This window comes from Peromyscus maniculatus, chromosome 4, assembly GCF_049852395.1.
Source record: "Peromyscus maniculatus bairdii isolate BWxNUB_F1_BW_parent chromosome 4, HU_Pman_BW_mat_3.1, whole genome shotgun sequence".
Classification (NCBI taxonomy): domain Eukaryota; kingdom Metazoa; phylum Chordata; class Mammalia; order Rodentia; family Cricetidae; genus Peromyscus; species Peromyscus maniculatus.
The window spans coordinates 124,133,472-124,154,887 of record NC_134855.1 but is presented as its reverse complement, the minus strand read 5'-3'; the positions used below and the strand labels follow the sequence as shown (position 1 = coordinate 124,154,887).

The 21,416-nt window shown below is 43.6% G+C and overlaps 1 protein-coding gene across 5 annotated transcripts in view; it reads right to left on the bottom strand.

The window, feature by feature from the left end:
• The window catches only part of Cfap61 (cilia and flagella associated protein 61), a 302,729-nt gene that overhangs the window by 223,164 nt on the left and 58,149 nt on the right, over window positions 1–21,416 (bottom strand). For all 5 annotated transcript variants that reach the window (XM_076570780.1, XM_076570781.1, XM_076570783.1 and 2 more), the window contains 2 exons: window positions 9,465–9,556; window positions 1,729–1,803 (listed from right to left, as the gene is read on the bottom strand). In XM_076570780.1, coding sequence (XP_076426895.1) covers window positions 1,729–1,803; window positions 9,465–9,556 — 167 coding nt within the window. The remainder of the gene's footprint in view (window positions 1–1,728; window positions 1,804–9,464; window positions 9,557–21,416) is intronic.

The following is a 21,416-nucleotide window of genomic DNA, read 5'->3' as shown; positions in this document are numbered from 1 at the left end:
ACACTAAGTGACAGAGGGCAGAGGGTGGAGGTCCAGCAGCAAATGCAAAAGTGGACCTGTCCCCACACAGTGCCACCTCTGGCTGGCAGCACATCCTGCTGCCCCACCCCCACTCTTCCTTGCCGATAGCACAGGACCCAGTCTCCCACCCTGCAGACAGCCTGGAGGACAGACCTTGAGTCATTAGTGCTTCAGTCCCAGCCCATGCTCCAGTTCAGGGCTAGTCCGAAGAAAGTGGCTCTCTCTCTCTCCTAGCAAACTCCTGAGTTGGTCAGTACCAGGGGATTAGACAGTGGGCGGTCTGGCCTCCTGACAGAGCTCTGAGGGGCAGAAGCAACATTCAGTGTTTGCCCCTTGGCCTCATGGATCTGCTAATTCTGTTGGCCTGGGCCTCCCTCAGAGATGCTCAAGCTTCTAGAGACAGCAGAGTGCAGCAGCCTGTCACTAGCAGGCCCTCTGGAATCCAGGAGAGGGTTGGCCTTGTCACTGGACTGGAAAGGGCAGATCATGTCAATCTCCTACTCAAGAAACTACAGTGTCTTCCTCTGCCCCTTAGAAGGTCAGAACCCTGCGTAGGAACACAGGGCATTGGGATCTCGAAACTCCCCAGTTTATGGGCAAGAAACAGATGACATTCGGCATGAGTGGAACCAGTTTGATAGAGGAGCCGTGTTAGGGTGTAAGTGGGATGAAGGAAAGTAACAAAGATGCCCTAAGGACAGCCAAAGAGGACGGTGCTACCAAGTAAACCTTGGTTAACCAAATGAAGCTTGGCTTGAGCCTGCAACAAGAGGGAACTGTTATAGACCCTAAGAAGCACATAAGTGTAACTATAATTCTCGCTTGATAACTGTTCTATTAGATGTAATTTTACTGTGTTAAAGTTAAAACTTCCCTTTTAACTTTAGACAGAAAAGGGGAAGTGCTGTGGAATGTCTTTCCGTATGCTGTGAGTGTGTTGCTCTGATTGGTTGATAAAGCTGTTTGGCCTATGACAAGGCAGCATAGAGGCAGGCGGGAAATCCAGGAGAGAGACGGGAAGAAAGGCAGAGGCAGAGGAGACGCCATCCCACTATCCAGGGAGCAGCATGCAATGGCACACAGGTAAAGCCATGGAACACATGGCGACATATAGATTAATAGAAATGGCCTGAATTTAGTTATAAGAGCCAGCTAGCAAGAAAATTGAACCACAGGCCATGGCCATGCAATTCATAATTGATATAAGCCTCTGTGTATTTACTTGGGTCTGAGCGGCTGCAGGACTGGGTGGGACACAGGAAAATTTCCAGCAACACATAAGTGCACATACTAAAGTGTACGTACCTGGGCATGTGTGTGCATATGATAGATATCTGCATATATCAGATGGTATGTACCTTTGTGTATGTAGGGGGGGTGAACAGAACAGAGGAGGTACTCTAATAAGCATTTTCTCTCTCCAAAGTTTCTCTTTGGGCACAGAAGAAAAGATGATTACTAAAATTGTTACAAATAATTGAAACACAAATAAAATATAACTTGCAGTCTGAGCTGTGCAGAGGGTATGAGATTAGGGATTAATTACCGTCACAGTTACCCAGAGCTAACCCAAGGCCAACAGTAGCTATGCATTGGGGAGAGGCAGTGGAGGGCTAGAGGAGGAAAGGGCACACCGAGGCTGAAGGGGAAGGAGGGAAGCTCACCAGCCAGCAGGCAGCAAAGGCCCTGTACATGCACAAACCTTACCTGCATTTCATCAGACAATCTACTGAAGGTTCCTGACAGCATATCATCAAACGAAGATTCTTCACTCTGTTTCTCCTGCAGAGGACAGTGAGAAGACATAAGAATCAACCAACCCAAGAACTCAAGCTCTACAGTGAGTAGCCAGCGTTTAGACCTCAGTGTCCCTGCTAATGTCTAGGAGGCATTGAGAAAGTGATGGAGGCCCGGTTTCCTCATCTGTTAAAAGGAAACAAACCAGCATCCACCTCTCCACTTCATAAGAATTGTTTAAGGGAGAGGGAAGAGGTATATGGTAGACTGGTAGATGCTCAGGACAGTACAGGCGCCTCCTAATTGTCTCTAGATGTTAGTTGTTGCCTCTGTTATTCTGTGTAACCAAGCTTTTTTAAAAATCAGGTTCACTAAAGTATAATTAACATACAATAAACTGCATTCATTTAAAATATGCTTTCTGCCGGGCGGTGGTGGCACATGCCTTTAATCCCAGCACTCAGGAGGCAGAGGCAGGTGGATCTCTGTGAGTTCGAGGCCAGCCTGGTCTACAGAGCGAGATCCAGGAAAGGCACAAAGCTACACAGAAAAACCCTGTCTCAAAAAACCAATGAATAAATTAATTAAATAAATAAAATATGCCTTCTGAGTTTTAACTTGTGTATATATCTATAAAAAGATTACCCTAGTCAAAATAATGAGCATATGCCTCACTCCCCTAAGCTCTTGTATCTCTCTGTGCCCACTGCTTGCAGTCTTGAAAACAGGGAAACACTCATCTGTTCTTTGTCACCAGATTGGTCTGTGTTTCTTGGAATTGTGCGTATGCTTTTACTGGGAGAGGGGTTGACTTCTATTTCTTTTGACATTAAAGAAATTAAATCATCCATATTCTCAAACATCCTGGCAGTTTATTCCCTCATGTTGTTAAGTATGGTCCATGTGTGAATGAGCCACAATTCCCACACACCTTCATCAAAATTTAGAATGCTTAATTTTTTAATTTTTGATCATCCTACTAATGCATAGTTGTGCCTGATTATACTTTTAATGAGCATTTCTAATGACTGAGGAGGTTGAATATCATTTCATTTAGAAATTTTCTTCTGGGAAGTATTCACTCCAATTCCATATTCATTTCTATCATGATGTTTTGTTTTGTTTGGATTGACCTTGACATCAGGACCATGTTACCTAAATACAAGAGTTTTAAAATCTATCTTGAAGCCAGTTTGTTTCAATCCTACAACTTTATTGTAAATTTCCTGACTGCTAAGGGTCCTTTCTCTTTCCATATGAATTTTGTTTTCATTTCCATAGTATTACTGCTAAATTTGGACTAGGGTCTTGCTGAATCTATAGAGCAATTTGGGAAACTGACATCTTGACAAATATCAAGTCTTCAAATCTATGAGGAAAGGATATCTCACTGGTTTATTTCCTTTTTTAGAAAGGTTTAGCAGTTGTCAGTGGACGGATCTTAAACATCTTTTGTTAGACTTCTCTGTAGTGGTATTGTGTTCCCTAAAATATTGTGCTCGCTAATAAACTTATCTGGGGTCACAGAACAGAACAGCCACAATATTAAACATAGAGGATAGGCAGTGGTAGCACACGCCTTTAATCCTAGCATTCCAGAGGCAGAAATCCCTCTGGATCTCTGTGAGTTGAAGGCCACATTGGAAACAGCCAAACAGGGTGACTCATGCCTTTAATCCCAGGGAGTGATGGCAGAAAGGTAAATAAGGCATGAAGACCAGAAACTAGAAGCATTTGGCTGGTTAAGCTTTTAGGTTTTAAGCAGCACAGTTCAGCTGAGATACATTTGGATGAGGACACAGAGGCTTCCAGTCTGAAGAAACAAGATCAGCTGAGAAGTTGGCCAGGTGAGGTTAGCTGTGGCTTGTTCTGTCTCTCTGATCTTCCAGCATTTCACCTCAATACCTGGCTTGGGTTTGTTTTTATTAATAAGACATTTTAAGATTCATGCAACTTCCCTATATTTTTACTATTCTAAATGGTGTGTGTTTCTATTTCTGTTTGTGTGCTGCTGTTATATAAAGATATTAATAAACATCTAATTTTCAGTGTCAACTTGACTGGCCTTAGACTCAGCTAGGAGGTTGTGATGGATCCTGCATGTCTGTGAAGGCATTTTGAGAGAAAATGAAGAGGGGAAGAACCCTGAAAATGTGGGTGGCACAATCCCATGGGTTTGTGTCCATATGCAATAAAAGGAGAAAGCCAGCAAAGGGTGAACATTCTTCTTTTCACTGTTTCTTGTCTACCAGAGAAGCTTCTCTGTCACATACTCCTGCAGCATTGGGGTTCTGCCTCTTAACAGGCCCAGAAACACGGAGCCAAGTGGTTATGGAATGAGTCCTCCGATACTGAGTCAAAACAATTCCTTCCTCTTGTTAGCTGTTTCCATCAGGTATTGGGTCACAACAGCAAGAATGTAATTCATGCAAGACAAAGTGATGTTTATGCATCAACATGTATACATTTTTGAAGTTTGCTAAATAAGTACTAATACTATAGCTGTTTTGTGCGTTTCCTACATAAATGATCATAACAAAATGCAGTCTTTACTTTCCTTAAAATACTGATTTTTTTTTTATATTTTCGTACACTGGCTTTAGCCCATCAGTACAATGTTGAATTGAGGTGGTAAGTGAACAAAGTCGGAGAGAGAAAGATTTCATCTGTCACCATTAACTAACAAGTTAACTGTCTTTTTAAATGTACTTTATCAAATTAAATTTCGTTATTCCTAATTTTCTGAAAGTTTTTAAGGGGAATAGATGCTAAATATTCAAATTCCTTTTTTGGATTTATGAGGAAAATGTTTGTTTTTATTTGTTAATATAATAAAATATATTGATTGTTTTTATGTTTAGACAGTCTTGTATTTCCAGAACAGATCATCTTAAACCATGACTATCATCCTTTTTAAAAATATTGGCTTGGTTTGTGAAACTTTGTTTGTTTGTTTGAGACAGTATATCATGCAGCCCAGGCTAGCCTACAACTCTGTATCTATCTCAAGTTTGTTTTGAATGTGTGCTTCTGACCCCACCTCCTAAGTGCTAGGGTTAGATCCACACACTGCCATGCCTGACCACTCCGACCCTACACCTCAAACAGTGAAATGACTGTATAACTTCACTTTTCCCATGTTTTGGCCTTTTTGTCTTCAAAGGGAAGGCCACTGTACACATCTAGTCAGCAATCTTGTGTTGTGTGATATTTTGTTTGTGTTTATAACAAATAAAGCTTGCCTGAAGATCAGAGAAGCGGAGCAGCCAGCCACCAGAGACTTCTTACCTCTATAAAATCTTGGACCAAATGGGGGACAAATCCTGTCTCCACCCTCCTTATATTCCTCTCTCCACCTCCCAAGTGCTGGGATCAAAGACGTGAGCCATCACCGCCCAGCTCTATTTAGACTGGTTCAATCTCGTGTAGCCCAGGGTGGCCTTGAACTCCTGATCTTCCTGTTTCTTCCTCCCAAGTGCTGGAATTAAAGGTGTGTGCCTCTACTGCCTGGCCTCTATGATTAACTAGTGGCCAACTAGCTCTGCCCTCTGATCTCCAGGCAAGCTTTATCTGTCAGAACACAAACAAAATAGCACACAACAATCTTGTTATTGTTTCCCCGGGGATTTTTTTTTTTAAATCCCAATCTCTTCTTTCTTCTCTGTAGACTACAGTTTAACATATATTAAGTCCCTGTGTCAGAGTTCATTGATATTTTTTAAAAAACACCATCTCACTAGTGGAGAGACGGCTCAACAGGGAAAAGTGCTTGGCACCAAGTCTGACGATGTAAGTTCCACCCCCAGGCCCCACATGGTAGGAGAGAACTGACTCTCTAAAGTTCTCTTTTAGCCTCTACACTCTGACTGTAACACACAGAGAGACAGAGACAGAGACAGAGACAGAGAGAAACAGAGAGAGACAGAGACACAGAGAGACAGAGACAGGGAGACAGAGAGACAGAAATAGTGAGAAACAACTTTGTTTAAAATGTCTCATTTCTCTATGCCTCAAGTTCACTAATCTTTTCTCCCACAATATCCAATCTGTTATCAATGCTTCTGATGCATTTTTCAACCTGTGCAATGCATATGCACTATAGTTTTATTTCTAGAAGTCTGTGATAGATCTCTTATGTCTCTCTTTAATCTTTAGAGCAAACAAAATATAGTTAAAATAATTTCTTTAGAGAACACAAAGTTGGGAGAAGATGGGGAAGGAGGTAGATCTAGGAATAATTGGGGCATGTGAATGTGATCAAATACACTGTATGCATGTATAACGTTCTCAAAGAATATATTAATGAAATTATCTCAGTGGCCTTGTTTACTATTTCTATCATCCATTTTCATTTGGGGTTGATTAATGGATTTATCTCTGTTTGAGGTGCCATGTATGGTACCAGTGTTTTGAGTATGTGGTCATTTTTACTGGATTCCAAACATTGTAGATACGTCTGCATTCTTACAACTATTCTTAGACTTTGAGACTCAGTTAAGTTACTTGGAAACAGTTTGACCCTTTTGGTTTTTGGGTCATTAGAGAGACCTGGAATGGTGCTTTCTCTAGAACTAACTATTCTCATTACAAGTGCGTACTTTCTCCATGCCTGGTCAAGTTGGTTGACTCCAGACACCATTCCCAGCCTGTAAGCCTTAGGTACTGCTGGCTCTGATCCCCTAGGATGGTTCACTGCTCATGTCTGAACTCAGTAGTTTCCTTATCCGCATGCTCTGACCAGTGCTCTGCTGAAGACTGAAAAGCAATCCTTCACATATGGATGGCACTGCTCACTCTCTGGGCAGCTCTCTCCTCTCCACTGTTCTGTCTTTCAAGGTCTAGTCTCTGTGGACTTACTGATCTGTCTTTGTGGCTATTTGCCTGAATCTCACGTGCTGCGAGGTGGCCTGGAAACTTTCTGAGGCCAGTAGGGTGGGACAATCACAGATTCACTCACCTTGTTTCCTATCTCAATGACATCAGGATCCTTTGCTATCACAGAGAGAGTACTATCTTGAAAATGCTTGTTTTGTGTATTTCAGACCTTTTTTTTTGGGGGGGGGGTTGTTTGAGGAGAGTAAATGTGATGTCTACTGCAGCACCACATAAAGTGTTCCATTTTAGACACAAATAGAGGTCTCTTGCCTTTCTTTGAAATGCCACTCATGAGTTTCACTTCCCTCCATTATCCAGGCCCTCCAATCTTCTTTAAAAGTGTCTGTTCTTCTTTTGGTCCTCTCTTCTTGGCGTCTTCCATCTTCTCCATGCCTTTTACTAAGAGCCTCCTTCCATTACATACAACCTCTTGCAGGCTGGGGCTAAACTCTGGTTTGGGGGTTCCCTCAGCACTTAGCAGGGTACCTGACCATTATGATCACTGGATCCATGTGGATAAAACGGTACTTGAAATATGATACCCAATTATTACACATTGACACTTTTTGTGGCTTGGGGCAACCAGCAAGCATTCTTCCATAGAGAATAAAAATTTGCACAATGTGAAAATTGGGGAGGATAATCCAGGGGACCTAGTGCGAAGACTCGGTTCCTCCTTCCTTCTCTCTAATATTAGTGTGTGTGTGTGTGTGTGTGTGTGTGTGTGTGTGTGTGTGTGTGTGTGTGTTGATTGGCAAGGGGTACTTTTTCTTTTCTGGTATAAGGCTATAAAGGAGGGGGAAAGGAGGTGCTGGCGCTCAAGAAACCATAGTTCTTCAACTCCCCCCAATCCTGAAGGAGTCAGTCAACCACAAGTTGATGGAACTATACAGTCCCGCTTAGAGTCTACCCATGTTAGGTGCTGAATTAGTGCCAGGATATTAGCAGTAACCTAAAGGGAACCCATTCATTTCACCCACACCTGTCTGACCCACTTCTTGAGGTCTTCTAAGGAGGGGACCTGAGTGGCCCAGCTCCTGAGGACAAAGGGACATGCACTGATTTACATGAGTGTATGAGGAGCTAGAACCTGCCCCTCAAATACAGGCATTTTTAGACACTGGTAACTCAAATGGAGCAGTAGCTGGATTCCTGGGTCCACCCATTAGCCATATCTACCTCATCACATGACTAGTTCAGAACTCCCTGGGAGTGGACTCATCCCCTGATATATGGGACACACCACTTGCTCCATTTGAGCCACACTGGCAGCGAGAAGGTAAAGGGAAGCTCATCCTGAAATCACACAAGTGGAGTGAAGCCCGCCACCTCTCCAGGAAGCAGTGACAGGCGTCTCTGTGGTGTCACAAGGCCCAACCAAGGCAGGAAGAAACATGCTGGTGCATTTGACTGTGTGGAGCCTGGGTGTTTCTTCAGAGACTCTGGATTGCCTAGTCAGCTTCCCATGAGCAGCTTCCTCTGCCTTGGCCTCCTCTAGTCAGGGAATGTTCAGGAAGGAAGGTGGAGAGGAGATGGTGGTGTCTTGAGCTGGGAACAGAGCTTGGCAGTGTTGTTCACATGATGCTGGCTTTACAAATAGATAAAATACAAGAGTTATAGGATCACGGAGACCAGGCACCGTGTGGCAGGGTCAGATGCCCTGGAGGGTGTCCCTGAGAGATCGCTGTATGACGCTGGGATAATGATGCTTCAGTTGCAAGGAGACATCAGGATCTGGAGACACCGGGGCTATGGAAAACTCACTTAAGTCACAAGCACAGACTGGAGCTGGCCTAGAAGAAATGCCATGTTGCTGCAGGTGGCGGAGCTGGAAGAGTGGCACCACCCAGGTTGCTGGAGTTCAGATGATACCACCAGGAGCCCAAGGTGCTGGGCACACAACAGCAGCATTTGTTGTGTGCCCTGCTGGGCTTTCGTTTTGCTTTGGTTTTCCCTTGCTGTGTCCCTAGTCCTTTCTACCAGAAGAGGCATTTTACCTGTGCTGGCATATATTAGGAGTATGTAATGTTTTTTGTTCTGTAGGGGCTCACAGGTAAAAGACTGCCTTGAATCTTCTTCCACGGGAACTGGACTTTTGAACAGTGTTCGGACTGTTACAGACTATGGGAGCTCTAGAAATACATTAAATGCACCTTTTCATATGAGATGGCCATGAACCTTTGAGGACCATCAGTACAGAGTAATGGCTAAAGGTGACATATTTGGGTATCAAGTTGACAAGGTGTAGACTTGTGATAGTTAATTAGCATTCACCTAGAAGATACTCCTCTGGGTGTATCTTTGAGGGCATTTCCACAGAAGGGAAGTCTTACCCTGGATATGGATGGCGCCATCCCATGGGCTGGGGTCCCAGACTGAATTCCGGAAGGGGAGGAGGAGGAAGCCAGTATTCATCTCTCTTCCTCTGATTCCTGACTTCAGAGGCAGTGTGATCAGCCGCTTCACACTCCCACGGCTTCACACTCCCTCAGCTGTGCCGTCCCGGCCATGATAGCCTATAGCCTCCTCACACTGCGAGCCCAAACTAAATCCCCTGTTGCCAAGGCTGCTTTTGCCATGTAGTTGTCAGAGTAATCAGGAAGGTAACAAACACAGGATGAAGTTCCATCCCGGCCTGCATTCTAGAGCGTGCCCACGAGGCTTTGCCCATTACCAACGGATGCAATCTCACTGCCTTGGTGTTAAGTGGGACCTTTCTGCAGTAGATGACAGAATTCAGGGGTGATCCTAGCACCAAAGCCCCAGTCAGCGTCACAAGTATCCCCAGGCCCATCCCCATCCCTCAGGCCTGGGCAAGGAGTGTCCCTTACCTGTGTCTCCACTATGGCCTCTGAAGAAGCAAATACCCCCGGTTCCTCAGCTACCTTCTGAGAACCCTGGCTGTCGCTCTTGATTTCAGTATCTTGGAAAAAAAAAAAAAAAAAGGTAGAGTAAGGGCAGAAAGTAATTGATAAGCAACCCCCAACACCCCAGGAAGCTGGGGAGCATGCGCAAGTGCTTTTAAGTAACGGTGCATCTGCAGCTGTCTATTCCAGAGAAACCGGAAAAGAGCACGGGGGTCTGCCGCCCACCCTGATCCTGGCGCTGACACTCAGATTCGAGGCTACTTCCTCTTCAGCCCTCCTCTGCCTCGTCCACATGATGAAGATGACACCATGCTGCCCCCAGGGAAGCTGCACAGATGAAATGATGCCCACAAAGGGCATGCGCCCGACACGCGGGAGTCCCCAGCCTCTGCCAAGCTCTGGGTAACAGGCTCCTTTGATGTCAGGCCCCTTTGAAGTTTATAAACAAGTTCTTGGATGGCAGGCTTTGAAACAGTCCTAAATTAGAAGATGGAAATACCACAATTTACTCTACAGTGCTCTCTGAATGCCAAAGATTAGGAAAGGGCTGTTCCTCTTTGGAAATACCGTCAACTTAAGGCCTGCCAGTGACACGGGTATTAGCATTTCTTCCCTCTTTTCCTTTCCCTGGTCTCTTCCTCCTTTCTCACCTTCTACCCTCAACCCCACGGCCCCCTCTTGCCCTCTCTAATCCTTTGTCAGGATCATGCTATGTAGCCCAGGCTAGCTTTGAACTCACACTCTTCCCACTTCAGCCTCCAGAGCACTGGAATTATAGCTGTATGCAACCACGTCAGCTCCCTTTTCTATTTTCTAAGTGAGAACTGGAGCTGAGCGGTTGTTATAATATGCTCTGCCAAGTAAGGAATTTGGGCATTCTTTACAGGCTTCATCTACAGAAATTACAATGGGAAAATCGCCTATTTACCATACAAAGGCCTCCTCCCTCCCAGACTCCCTCTTTCTGCCTTCTCTCTCCTCCCCTCCTTTCTGTCTCCAAGTCATCCATGCTCCAGCAGGGCATGTGAGATCATCACAGTAGGGATGTTTCTCCTGCCTCCTGCCTCACCTAGGCCTGCTCCATTGAGGGACTTCAGCAGTGACTTCTGCTCTCCTCCTCTGATGGGTCACAGCTCAGAGCAGCACAGACACTCTGCTTGTAGGCATGAGGCACCCTGGGTCCTCAAATGTCCCAGGGATGTAGTCCATGTGAGAAAGCTGCTCTGCCTTCACAGTTTTAACTGACCCATCAGACACTGCAGAGTCCGGGACAGCTCATGATTCTCTCCGCTTCCTTCTCTGGCTAGCTTATCTTTCAATGCCCATCACCAGAATGACTCCTACAGACACTGTTCAACCCAAGCTACTGGACCACGAATGTCTTCTCCCTACTTTTGACAAAGATGTGGGTAAGTGAAACGCAGTGAGAGTCTCAGAGAAAAAAGTGATGCCCGAAGAGGTTTCTCAGAAAGTGCTGATGGGAGAGACTCATATCCATACATGAAATGTAGCTCACTGGCCATGAAGAAGTGTCCTGAGAAAGGACAGAATTCTTCTGAAGAAAGATGCTTCAAGGAAAGTAAAACCTAAGGTGTCTCTAGTCCCTGAGTGTGTCCTGTGCTGGGCTGCCTAGCACTTTCATGAAGACAAGTCTGGCATGCTTTCACGGGCTAATTCACTTTGTTATAAACACAGAAAGGTGGTATAGTCAAGCAGCTTCTACACGTGACACCTACTGAGGTGAATATGCAAAACATTTCCATGATTTGGAAGTTTCCCTCATCGCCCTGGGGAGTGGGCACACCTATTCCTGACTTCTACTATTATTGATTAGTTTTGCTCCCTGTTTTAAGCTACACTCTGTATTTTAAAGTAGTAGTTCTTATTTTAAGTTTCAAACTGAAGAACAGACCTAAGAGAAAACCTAAGAACGTGACCTACTCTATATGTATATTTTTTACAATTACAATAAAATTTCTAGAAAATTTAAAGAATGGATTAGATTTACAATGAACTAATAATCCTGGTGACTTAACCATTTGATAGTCTAATGCTCACCAGACAATTACTAACTACAATGACTAATTGTCTTAGCTAAACTGTTGTGAGGTGTTGAAGCTTATTATTAAGCAGCTGCCACCACTGTCCCCAGAGATGGCTGCATTTCAGAACTGGGCAAGGTGATGCTACATCTCTCTTTCCAAAGTCTCTTGGGTTTTATGAGGTTTAATTAGTTAATGCTCACAATGTACCCTGAGGTCATCAAATGTGACATGCTATCTCAGAAAAGTCAAGGCTGTGGTATTATGTGACACTCACTGAAAACTACAGCTACAACTTTGTTATTTTATTGTTTCCACCACTTAAGTAGTTTCCAAGTCACAAATAGATTATTCTAGCAGAGGGCGAGACACAATTTTTTATGGTGTTCTCTCTTTATGATGTTACTTATCTGAAGTGGGTTTACCACAGGCTGGAGGTTCAAGTACCTCCCTGGTACAGGCCACTCCCAAAGCACAGCATCCAATGTTGCATTCATAATTATGACTATCTTTAGAGAGGACCCCAGGTTACATACGCTTCAGGCTCCACTAGACTTTGGATCTACCCTGCTGTTTCTAAGATGAATAATACACAGAGAAGGCAACATAATATACTTTGAAGGCTTCTGAAAGAAATAGTATGTGTTTTTACATTCATTTTAAATATTCATCAAAAATCCTATAACTTTTTATGCAAGGAAATAAGGTGATCCTAAAGGAGTAAATATGGAGAAAAAGTTGGTAAACAATATTTTACAAAGGAATAGAGTGGTTCAAATTTCCTATACTATAAAGCCAGTCTTTAAAACAGAGGATCATTGAGGTAGGAATGGAAAAGAATGGACTAAAACAAATATAGCCAGACAGGAAATACTGACTGGTGTTAATGATGACATGTCAAGTTGGTTAAAAAAAAAAAAAAAAAAAAAAAAAAAAGAGGAATAAGCTATACAGTAGCGTTGGCTGACCGTGTTAGAAAAAAAAGATTTCAACCCCTATTTTCTAGTGGCTCTCCAAATGAACTGTAGATAAGAATATACCTCAGAGGTTTCAAAATCTATTTGAAATGACTAGATGAAACTTTGAAAGACTATTTCCATGGCCTTGTGGGTGGGAAAACCCTTCCCTAGCAATGCAGAGGACAAATGTCACAAGAGAAAAAGGTTGTCATATTGGCTACACTAAAAATGTCAAATTCTGTCAAAAAGTATCCTTTCAAAGGAGGCACATGGGGCTGTTGAGATTGGCTCAGGCCCTTGACACCAAGCCTGATGACGTCCCTTTGATCCTAGGACCTCTATGGTAAAAGGAGAAGATGGATGCCTGCGGGTTGACCTTTGACCTCTACATATACGCTGTGGTACACCTGTGCCCACATCCATTTACACACACACACACACACACACACACACACACACACACACACACACACACATGTTCACAAAAGTGGATACATGAAGCAAATATTCACAACACGTACAATAAACCAGTAACTGAATTCTAGAAAACAGAAATAACACAATAGGTGAAATATATGAATAAATAGGAATTGTAATTAACCATCAGACATACGATTTGTGAAAAGCAGTCAGCTTCAACAGTACGCAGAGAAAGAAAACAATGACAACTTCCTGCACCTAGCCCACGGCCAGGCTGAGAGACTCTCATATCATTAAGTACGGACAAAGGAGGAAAGCTCAGAAGAAAGCCGCAGAACAGTGTGGACATCCCCAAGCCTGGCCGAACACGTTCTAGAATAGGGCCTATAGAAAGTGTAAGAGTCAGGTACAAGGATATTCGTTTCAGCTTTGTTTGTAACAACAAGACAGGAACAACCTGAGTAGGACTGGCTTCCAGTGACTGACCTCGTAAGTGGATACACCACTAGTACTGAATGCTGTTGGAGAAGAGAGAATCCACATGTACATCCATGCCAGGAATCCTGGGGAAGGAAACATCACCTCACAGCTTTGAACATCATGAGCAGAGTCAATAAAAATGAAAAGTCACTTCAAATGTATCCCGACACATCTTCAGAAGTAAACGAAGCATGCAAATCCATATATAAAAAGCAGAAACTACCAACTAGGTGAAAGAGAAGTTGTTGCATAACAATTTAAAACACAGAAAACCCAACTAAAAACTCACATAATAATAGAATCAGTTTTTCACAGTTTCATTGACAAATTCCATAGAACATTTGAGGAATCAGTATTTTTCTTCCTGCCATTCAAAGTAGTGTCTCTGGCTGGAGGGGTAGATCAGTGGTTAAGCATCTGCCTAGCATGCATGAGGCAATGCTGGGCAAATAGAGACAGGGGGATACCTGGGACTTGCTGGTCAGCCAGTCTAAGTGAAATAAGTGAATGCCAGGTTCAGTAAGTAACATAAGCTGCCTCAAAACATAAGGTGGAGGGCAAATGAGGAAGACTCCCAATGGCTGGTGAAATGGCTCCGTGGGAAGATTCGTGCCACCAATCCTGATGGCCTGAGTTCCCTTCTCTGGGACCTACGTGGTCAGAGAGAACTGAGTCCCACGAGTTCTCATTTGACCTCCACACATTTGCCATGGTACCTGCACACACACACACACACACACACACACACACACACACACACACACACACACACAGAGAGAGAGAGAGAGAGAGAGAGAGAGAGAGAGAGAGGCATACATAATTGGTCAGTTGTATACATATAATTTTAAATGATATTTGATTCCTATATTTTGCTAAAAATAAAAATCAAGTGCATGTGGATAGTAAATGTAAACATGAAAGACAAAACACAGGCAGGGTACTTAAGTAAATTGTGTCAAGTCTACTCTACTTTGTCCCATCAAAAATATCTAAGCTTACAACTTGGAGCACATTACTTAGACTTCTTCACTGAAGAATTTCTACTTAAGTGTTTAGTGTTGGCTATAAATGGATATGTTAAATCAGATAAAATGTGATTCAAAACTAACACTGTATGTTACAAAAATATTTTATACTAGTAAAGGATATTCTTCACAATGACAGTCTCACTATGTGAAACCATAAGCACTGTGGTGGTTGGTATTGTAAGCTTGACAAAATATAGAATCACTAGATGGGCCTCTGGGCATATCTGTGGGGGTTACCTTGCCTGTGTTAGCTAAGCAGGAAGACCACCCCACTGTTGGTGGTGCCATTCTCTGGCTGGGATCCCGGACGGGGGAAGTGGAGGAAGGAACTGAGCAGGAGCACAGCTTCACCAGTCTCTGCTTCCTGAATGTGGACGCTTTGTGACCAGCACCCTCAAGCTCCTCTGTCATGACATCCCTGCCATAATGGACTGTATTCTGGAACTGTGAGCCCAACAAAACCCATCTTTGTCAGGGTAGTTCATCACAGCAAGAGAACAGTAACTAAGATATAAGACCTGCACCAGAGGGCCCAGCATCTAGGTTGGGTAAGCCAAAAGCTTTATAAACACAGAGAAACAGACACGGTGACAGTGAAGTAGGAAATGTTCCTGTCTCAGAGTTAGGCCAGGCCACAGTAATGAGGATGTAGAAGAGCTGAGTGTCATTAGTAAGATGTTTTTCTCAGCATGACATGACATTCACACCACTCAAAAGTCCATTGTACATGAACTGACCCTATATCAGGCTTGAGTAGAAGACATTCATTCAAACTCAAGATACAAAGTACACAGATTATTCTTCTAGACAATCAAAAAATTGGAAATTAAAGACAAGAGAGTGAACACACAATGATAATCATACCAACTGGCAACCAAACAGCTTCCCTAAATGAATTTTAGATAAAAGAAGGGACTATAATTATAAGCAAGAATTAATCATAAAATAGCAAATGATGAGAATATTAATATCAGCATTACTTGGTAATAGCTTATGAGACACAGGCAAAGCAATATCATATGGAAGATTCCCAGCTGTGAATGTGGAAAGATAAACACCCCTGACAATGTAATAAACTAAACTGAGGACATCTGAACAATAAGGAGCAACAGGAAGTGACATTATTTAAATGAGCAGAGTATAGATGGAAGTTCTCCTGTGTCCCGCACAGTCTTGCAGCTGCTCGGTCCCAAGTAAACACACAGGGGCTTATATTAATTGCAAACTGTATGGCCTATGGCTCAGGCTTCTTGCTAGCTAGCTCTTATAACTTAACCCAACCAATTCCTATTAATCTGTGCATTGCCATGTGGCCATGGTGTTATTGGTCTGCTGGCATCTTGTTGCTCCTTGGGTGGCGGGGTGGCATCTCCCCCGACTCCACCCTTCTCTCTGTATCTCTACTTGGATTTCCCACCTGACTTTAAGCTTCCTTGCCATAGGCCAAAGTAGCTTATTTATTAGCCAATGAAGGCAACATATATTCACAGCATACAGAAAGACATCCCACAGCAGCAGAGTGTCCTGTAGACACAGCTTCTTCAACCCACACCTCTGAAGGAGTTTCCACTTTAGGAGAAGACTGACAATCCCAGCACCTGGCAGTGTGAGTTCAACTGTCACAGAACCAGTCGTAGCCCAGAGGGCCCCCCGGGAAAGGATTTTGTCTTTCATCTTGCAGAAAGAGTTAAAAATTAATTAGGGAGGAGACAATGGTGGCTTAGAAGCAAGTAGCAGCCCCTTCCTTACATCTCTGTGGTGGGCGTTTGAGGGGACACACTGATGGTTAATGTCAAACAGACACCCTTGGATAGATACAGAAAGTCTGGTTATCAGAAGACAGGGCTAGCTAAAGCCCATTCGAACTGGGCAGGCAGCACAACCCATCGGCAGAGAGGAGGAGTGGCAGAAAGGGAAGGAAGAAGAGGCAGTGAACAAAATGGGCATAGAAACAGAAGCACTGAAGAAAGGCAGGCTGAACTTGGCTGATCTGGAGCTGTGTGGCACACTGGCACTGGAGAAGCACTCTGCCTGCCCCAGTGTGAAAGCACAGTGCTCTATGAGAAGGCAGCTTTGAGAAGGTCGCACCCAAGCTTACTTCTCTGTCTTGTCTTTGCTTGTAACTCAAAGCAAGTGTTGCCACAGTGTCCAAGCCAATGTCTGCCATGTGGTCCACGGATGTGCCATCCAACCACCACAGAAGCTGTATCACTGAAAAATATATGCAGTGGGATCTGGGTTGGAGACACAGTACAGAATGCAGATCTCTTTCCCTTTAAAACCAGAGGGTGTGATGGCCACTGAAGAGAGTCAGGACTGAGGTGACACACGCAATTATGTCTGGGGACTGGCCTTGTTACCTGACTTAAGAAGCTAGGTTCAGCCACTCGTCCTCAGTAGGCCAATTAAAGAGAAGTAATAGTGAAAAGTGGAGAAAGAGGTTCATCCAATGTGGCCACACCAGGAAGGAGCGAAGAGGTCCAGAGGCTCCAGTCCACCTTCTAGGTGCTGACATGAGATTTAGGTTTGAATAGAGGACAAGAGGAAACACTAAAGAAGCAGTCCTGCTCAAGATGTGGTTCCATCCATCACTGACCCGCTGTTTTGATTCCAGTGGCACTTACAAGGTGAGCTGACAAGCCAGACCTGTGTCAAATCTCGTCAACTCTGTTTGGAGGGGTTCCTTTGCTTTACATGTCCCAATCACAGGTCATGGACACCAAGGCAGGAACTCAAACAGAAACCATGGACGAATGCTGCTGATTGGCTTGCTCAAGGCAGGAACTCAAACAGAAACTGTGGAGGAATGCTGTTGATTGGCTTGCTCTCAACTGTTGTTGTTGCTGAGAATTTCATACATGAATACTGTACTCACATTATTCCTACCACCTCCCTCTCCCCAACTGCAATTCCTCTTGTGCCCCCATTACCTCTCAAAGTCATGACCTCTTCAAGTATTATTGTTACATAAATACATATATGTGTATGTACACACACACATTTATACAACTTTCTGTGTCTGTTTAGTCTATGCTCATATGCACATGTGTTCAGGGCCAACAACTTGGAATCAGATAACCTATAGGGAGCTCGTCCCTAAAGAAGTAGTCTCTTAGCTGCCTGTAGTGGAGCCCTGTGAGAGCTCCCCTGTCCACACTGACATACCAACTGTCACTGTGTGGTTCTTGTGTAGGTGACCATAGTGTTGCAGCTTCATGGGTACAACTCTGTTGTTGTACAATCTCTTAAGTTTTTTTTTCTTTTGCATTTTATTGATTTGTTTATTATATATGTATGTCCATGTCCGTATCTGTGTTCCAGTCTGTGTCCTTGTTGGTGTCCATGTGTCTATGTCCCTGTATGGGCATGTGGGGGCGGGAGGAGTAGGGGAGAGAGGAACATGTATGAAATATCTTCCTGGGAGACAAATTCTTCTGCCTGACACCAGGTTTCAGGCTTTTCTTTCTCCCAGCATGAGACTCCTTGGGAAATTCCAATTCATGGGGTCTATTGTTTCCACAGCCTGATAGCCAAAAGGCGCAGCACAGTGTCTCTGTTCACTCTCACGAGATGGTTCCGGCCTCAGGAAAGCAGAGTTGTATGTGACAACTGACACACTGCACCTCCTGGACAGTAGTGTGTGCCCTACTCTGGGTGTGGGCTTCAGGGAGCACCCGAAAAATCCACCAGGCCTGCAGCTCCCTGGAGCAGATTTCAGCCTAGGGAACTCCGGTTCCCTGCACTAGTGAGCAAGGGAACAAAGCTATTGTGACCAGACTCTGTGCCCACCCTGTCCACACGTTCACTGCCTGAGGAGTAAGCAACACAGAAAACAACAACAACAATCCCTAACAAACCAGTAAACATCCCATAGCCCGTGTTCTATCCAAGGGGTTCAGAGCACAAAAAACAGAGTAAGAAGTACAGATGTATCTAAGTAGGGACTTCTTACTTTTGCCTACACAACTACCCCCAGGGAGATAATACTTTTTAATCTTAAAAAATATTAAGGGGCTAGAGAGATGGCTCAGCAGTTAAGAGCACTTGTTGCTCTTGCAGAGGAGCCAGGTTCAAGTCCCAGTATCCACATGGTGGCTCACAACCGTCTGTAACCTCAGTTCCAGGGATTCTGACACCCTCTGAAGGTACCAAGGAAACATGTCGTATACAGACATACATGCAGGCAAAATACAAACACATAAGATACAAATAAATAAATCTAAATATGTGTTTGTAACTATATTAATAACTTTTCTTTTGGTATCTGGGCTGTATATATACCTATAGCTTTTATTTCTTTATATATGTAATTCTTATTTTCTTTTCTTTTCAGTTTGTTGGTTCTATTTTTCTCTTCTGCTTCTAACAAAGGGAAACTCAATATAGCCCCGCTCTCTGCTCCCATTCTCCCCCTTTCTCCGCATTTCCTCCTCTTTACATTTTGAATGTTCAGTTTTCACTTCGCACTTTCCTCCTCTTTACATTTTGAATGTTCCGTTTCCACTTCGCACTTTCTTCTCTCTCCCGCCTTTATTTTAAAAGGTCATCTTCATAACTTTTCAGTTCATTTTAACTTTGCTTCTATCTTTCCTATAGTTATTGAACTTGGGGGTGCTGGGCTAGTGAAAAATGATGTGGGTAAATGTGCCTACTGCCAAACCTGACAACCTCAGTTCAATCCCAGGAACCCACAGAGAAGAAGGAGAAAAACAGCTCCTCAGAATTGTTCTCTAACCTCAACACTCATCCTGTAGCGTGCAAGCTCGCACACGTGCAAACACACAATCAATCAATACATGTTTGCACACATGCGGAGGTCAGAGGACAACTTGTAGGAGTCAGTTCTCTCCTTTTATCATGTGGGCCCTGGGACCTGAACACAGGTCATCAGGCTGGGCTGCAAGTGCCTTTACTGACTGAGTCTTACCAGACTCTCTGATTTGATTTAATGTGGACATTAATATCTATACACGTCTCTCTTATAATTACCTTTGCTCTGTCCCACAGGTTCTGTTATAGTGTTTTCATTTTCCTTTTATTGTAGGAAGTCTTTACGTCTCCCTTATTTTTTCAGTGTCCCAATATTGCTCAATCTCCATGTGTTTGCATAGTTTCTCTTGCTGCTGATTTCTAGTTTTTTTCCAGGACGTAAGCAGCTATTTCTGTTGTTATTTGTATGGGGTGGTGGGCTGAATGAATGGCTCTTTTAGGCTCATGTGCTGGAATCTTGGTCCCCGGTTTGCATCCTGATTCCTGCCGTTTTGCTGCTTCTCTAATGTTTCTTATATAATGTCTCCTGATCCACTTTTGTAGTGGGTTTTACTCCTTCCCGCCCTCTATGATTGTTTTCTTAATCTTCCTGTGATGTGTGTAGATTCCTTTACGAGTCTTCTGAAATGCTGGTGAGTGGTCATAAATTCCCTTTTTGACTCTGAATGTAAATGGTCTTGCTTTTCATATTAAAAGACATACGGCAGAGCTAAGCTTGTGGCTCAACTGCTAGCATGTATGCCTAACGTGACCCAAACCCCGAGTTTAATTCCCAGCACTGCACAAAACCATGGTGGCGCAATGCCTATAATCCCCGCACCTGGGCGGCGAAGGTGGATCAGAACTTTAAGGTCACCCTTAGCTCACAGCAAGTTCAAGGCCCACCTGGGCTAACTAGTGATGGAGAAGAGGAGCAGCAGCAGCAGCAGCATCTAATCAGAAACAGAACCCAGGAAGTCTAAGGAGAGCATTTGCCTAAGTGGTCCATGGAGCAGCAACCTGCAGAGGCAGATGCCAGCACAGGCCAGAAGGATGGACTCAGTAAGCACCCAAGGAGACCTCAAGGGCTGTAGGCACCAGTGGTGCCGCCCTGGGCAGAGCTGAAATTCCACGAGGAGGGTGAAATAAGAAAGCTGATTCCACCCAAAAAGTGAGAGTGGAGCCAATATAGAAGGAACTAAGAATCAGTCTGGGATGCAGCTGAAGCAACTTCTCAGTGGGAAAAGAAAAAGGCCCTCTTCACAGGAAACATGGTGACCCAGCCTCATATGGCTAACATTTGAAAGAAAAGGACCCGCAACTAAACTAACATCCCCACCCCCACCCCCATCAATTTAAGGTTGTTTCTTCTGTAATAAAGGAGAGCTGGAATTTTGCAGGTTTAGAGCCAAATTATCTGGAACTATTTTCAGTCTCCTTCCCCACCCCCACCACCAAAACAATAAAATAAAATAAAATAAAATAAAATAAAATAAAATAAAATAAAATAAAATAAAATAAAATAAAAAATTGACATTCATTGCCCATCTCTGTGTTTGACCAAATATCCTGTGACTCTCAGGCAAAACCCATTTTAGAATGTACAATCAGACAGATCGCTTAGCTTTGACTAACCTAAAGGCTAAGAATGTTATCACAGAGCATCTGAGATCCATGACTTCCCTGCTTCACTGTAACCTACCCACCTGACGTTTCCACCAATGCCTTGGAAATGCTTTTATTTGTAAATTTCTTCATTCTGTTACTAAAAAAAAAACCTCCATAAAGCTGTTACTCCATCAGGCCACAGTATTTGGGGGTAGTCTGAATCTGTGCGCCTAGGCCATGAACACTCGTCTTCAGCTCCAGAATAAACTATATTATATCATTTTGCTGTAAGACCCGTGTTTGTGCATCAACAGGGCATTTCTAAGAGAAACTGAGTGCTTTTCCCAAAACTATCACAGAATGCATTTTTGTAGAGCTAGTGCTGTGATTGGCTTGTTTTTTTTTCTCTTGACTGCCAAATATTTTATGTAGACTTAAATCAGCACTCAATAAAAAAGATAGTCTCTTTCCTTGTGGAGTTAGACACACACACACACACACACACACACACACACACACACACACACACACACACATACCCCAGTCATGCTAATAATTTTTTTCATCTTCAATACTAATGGTCCTTTTCAAGAAAAAAAAAATCAAATTTTCTAACCCTGATTCCAAAAG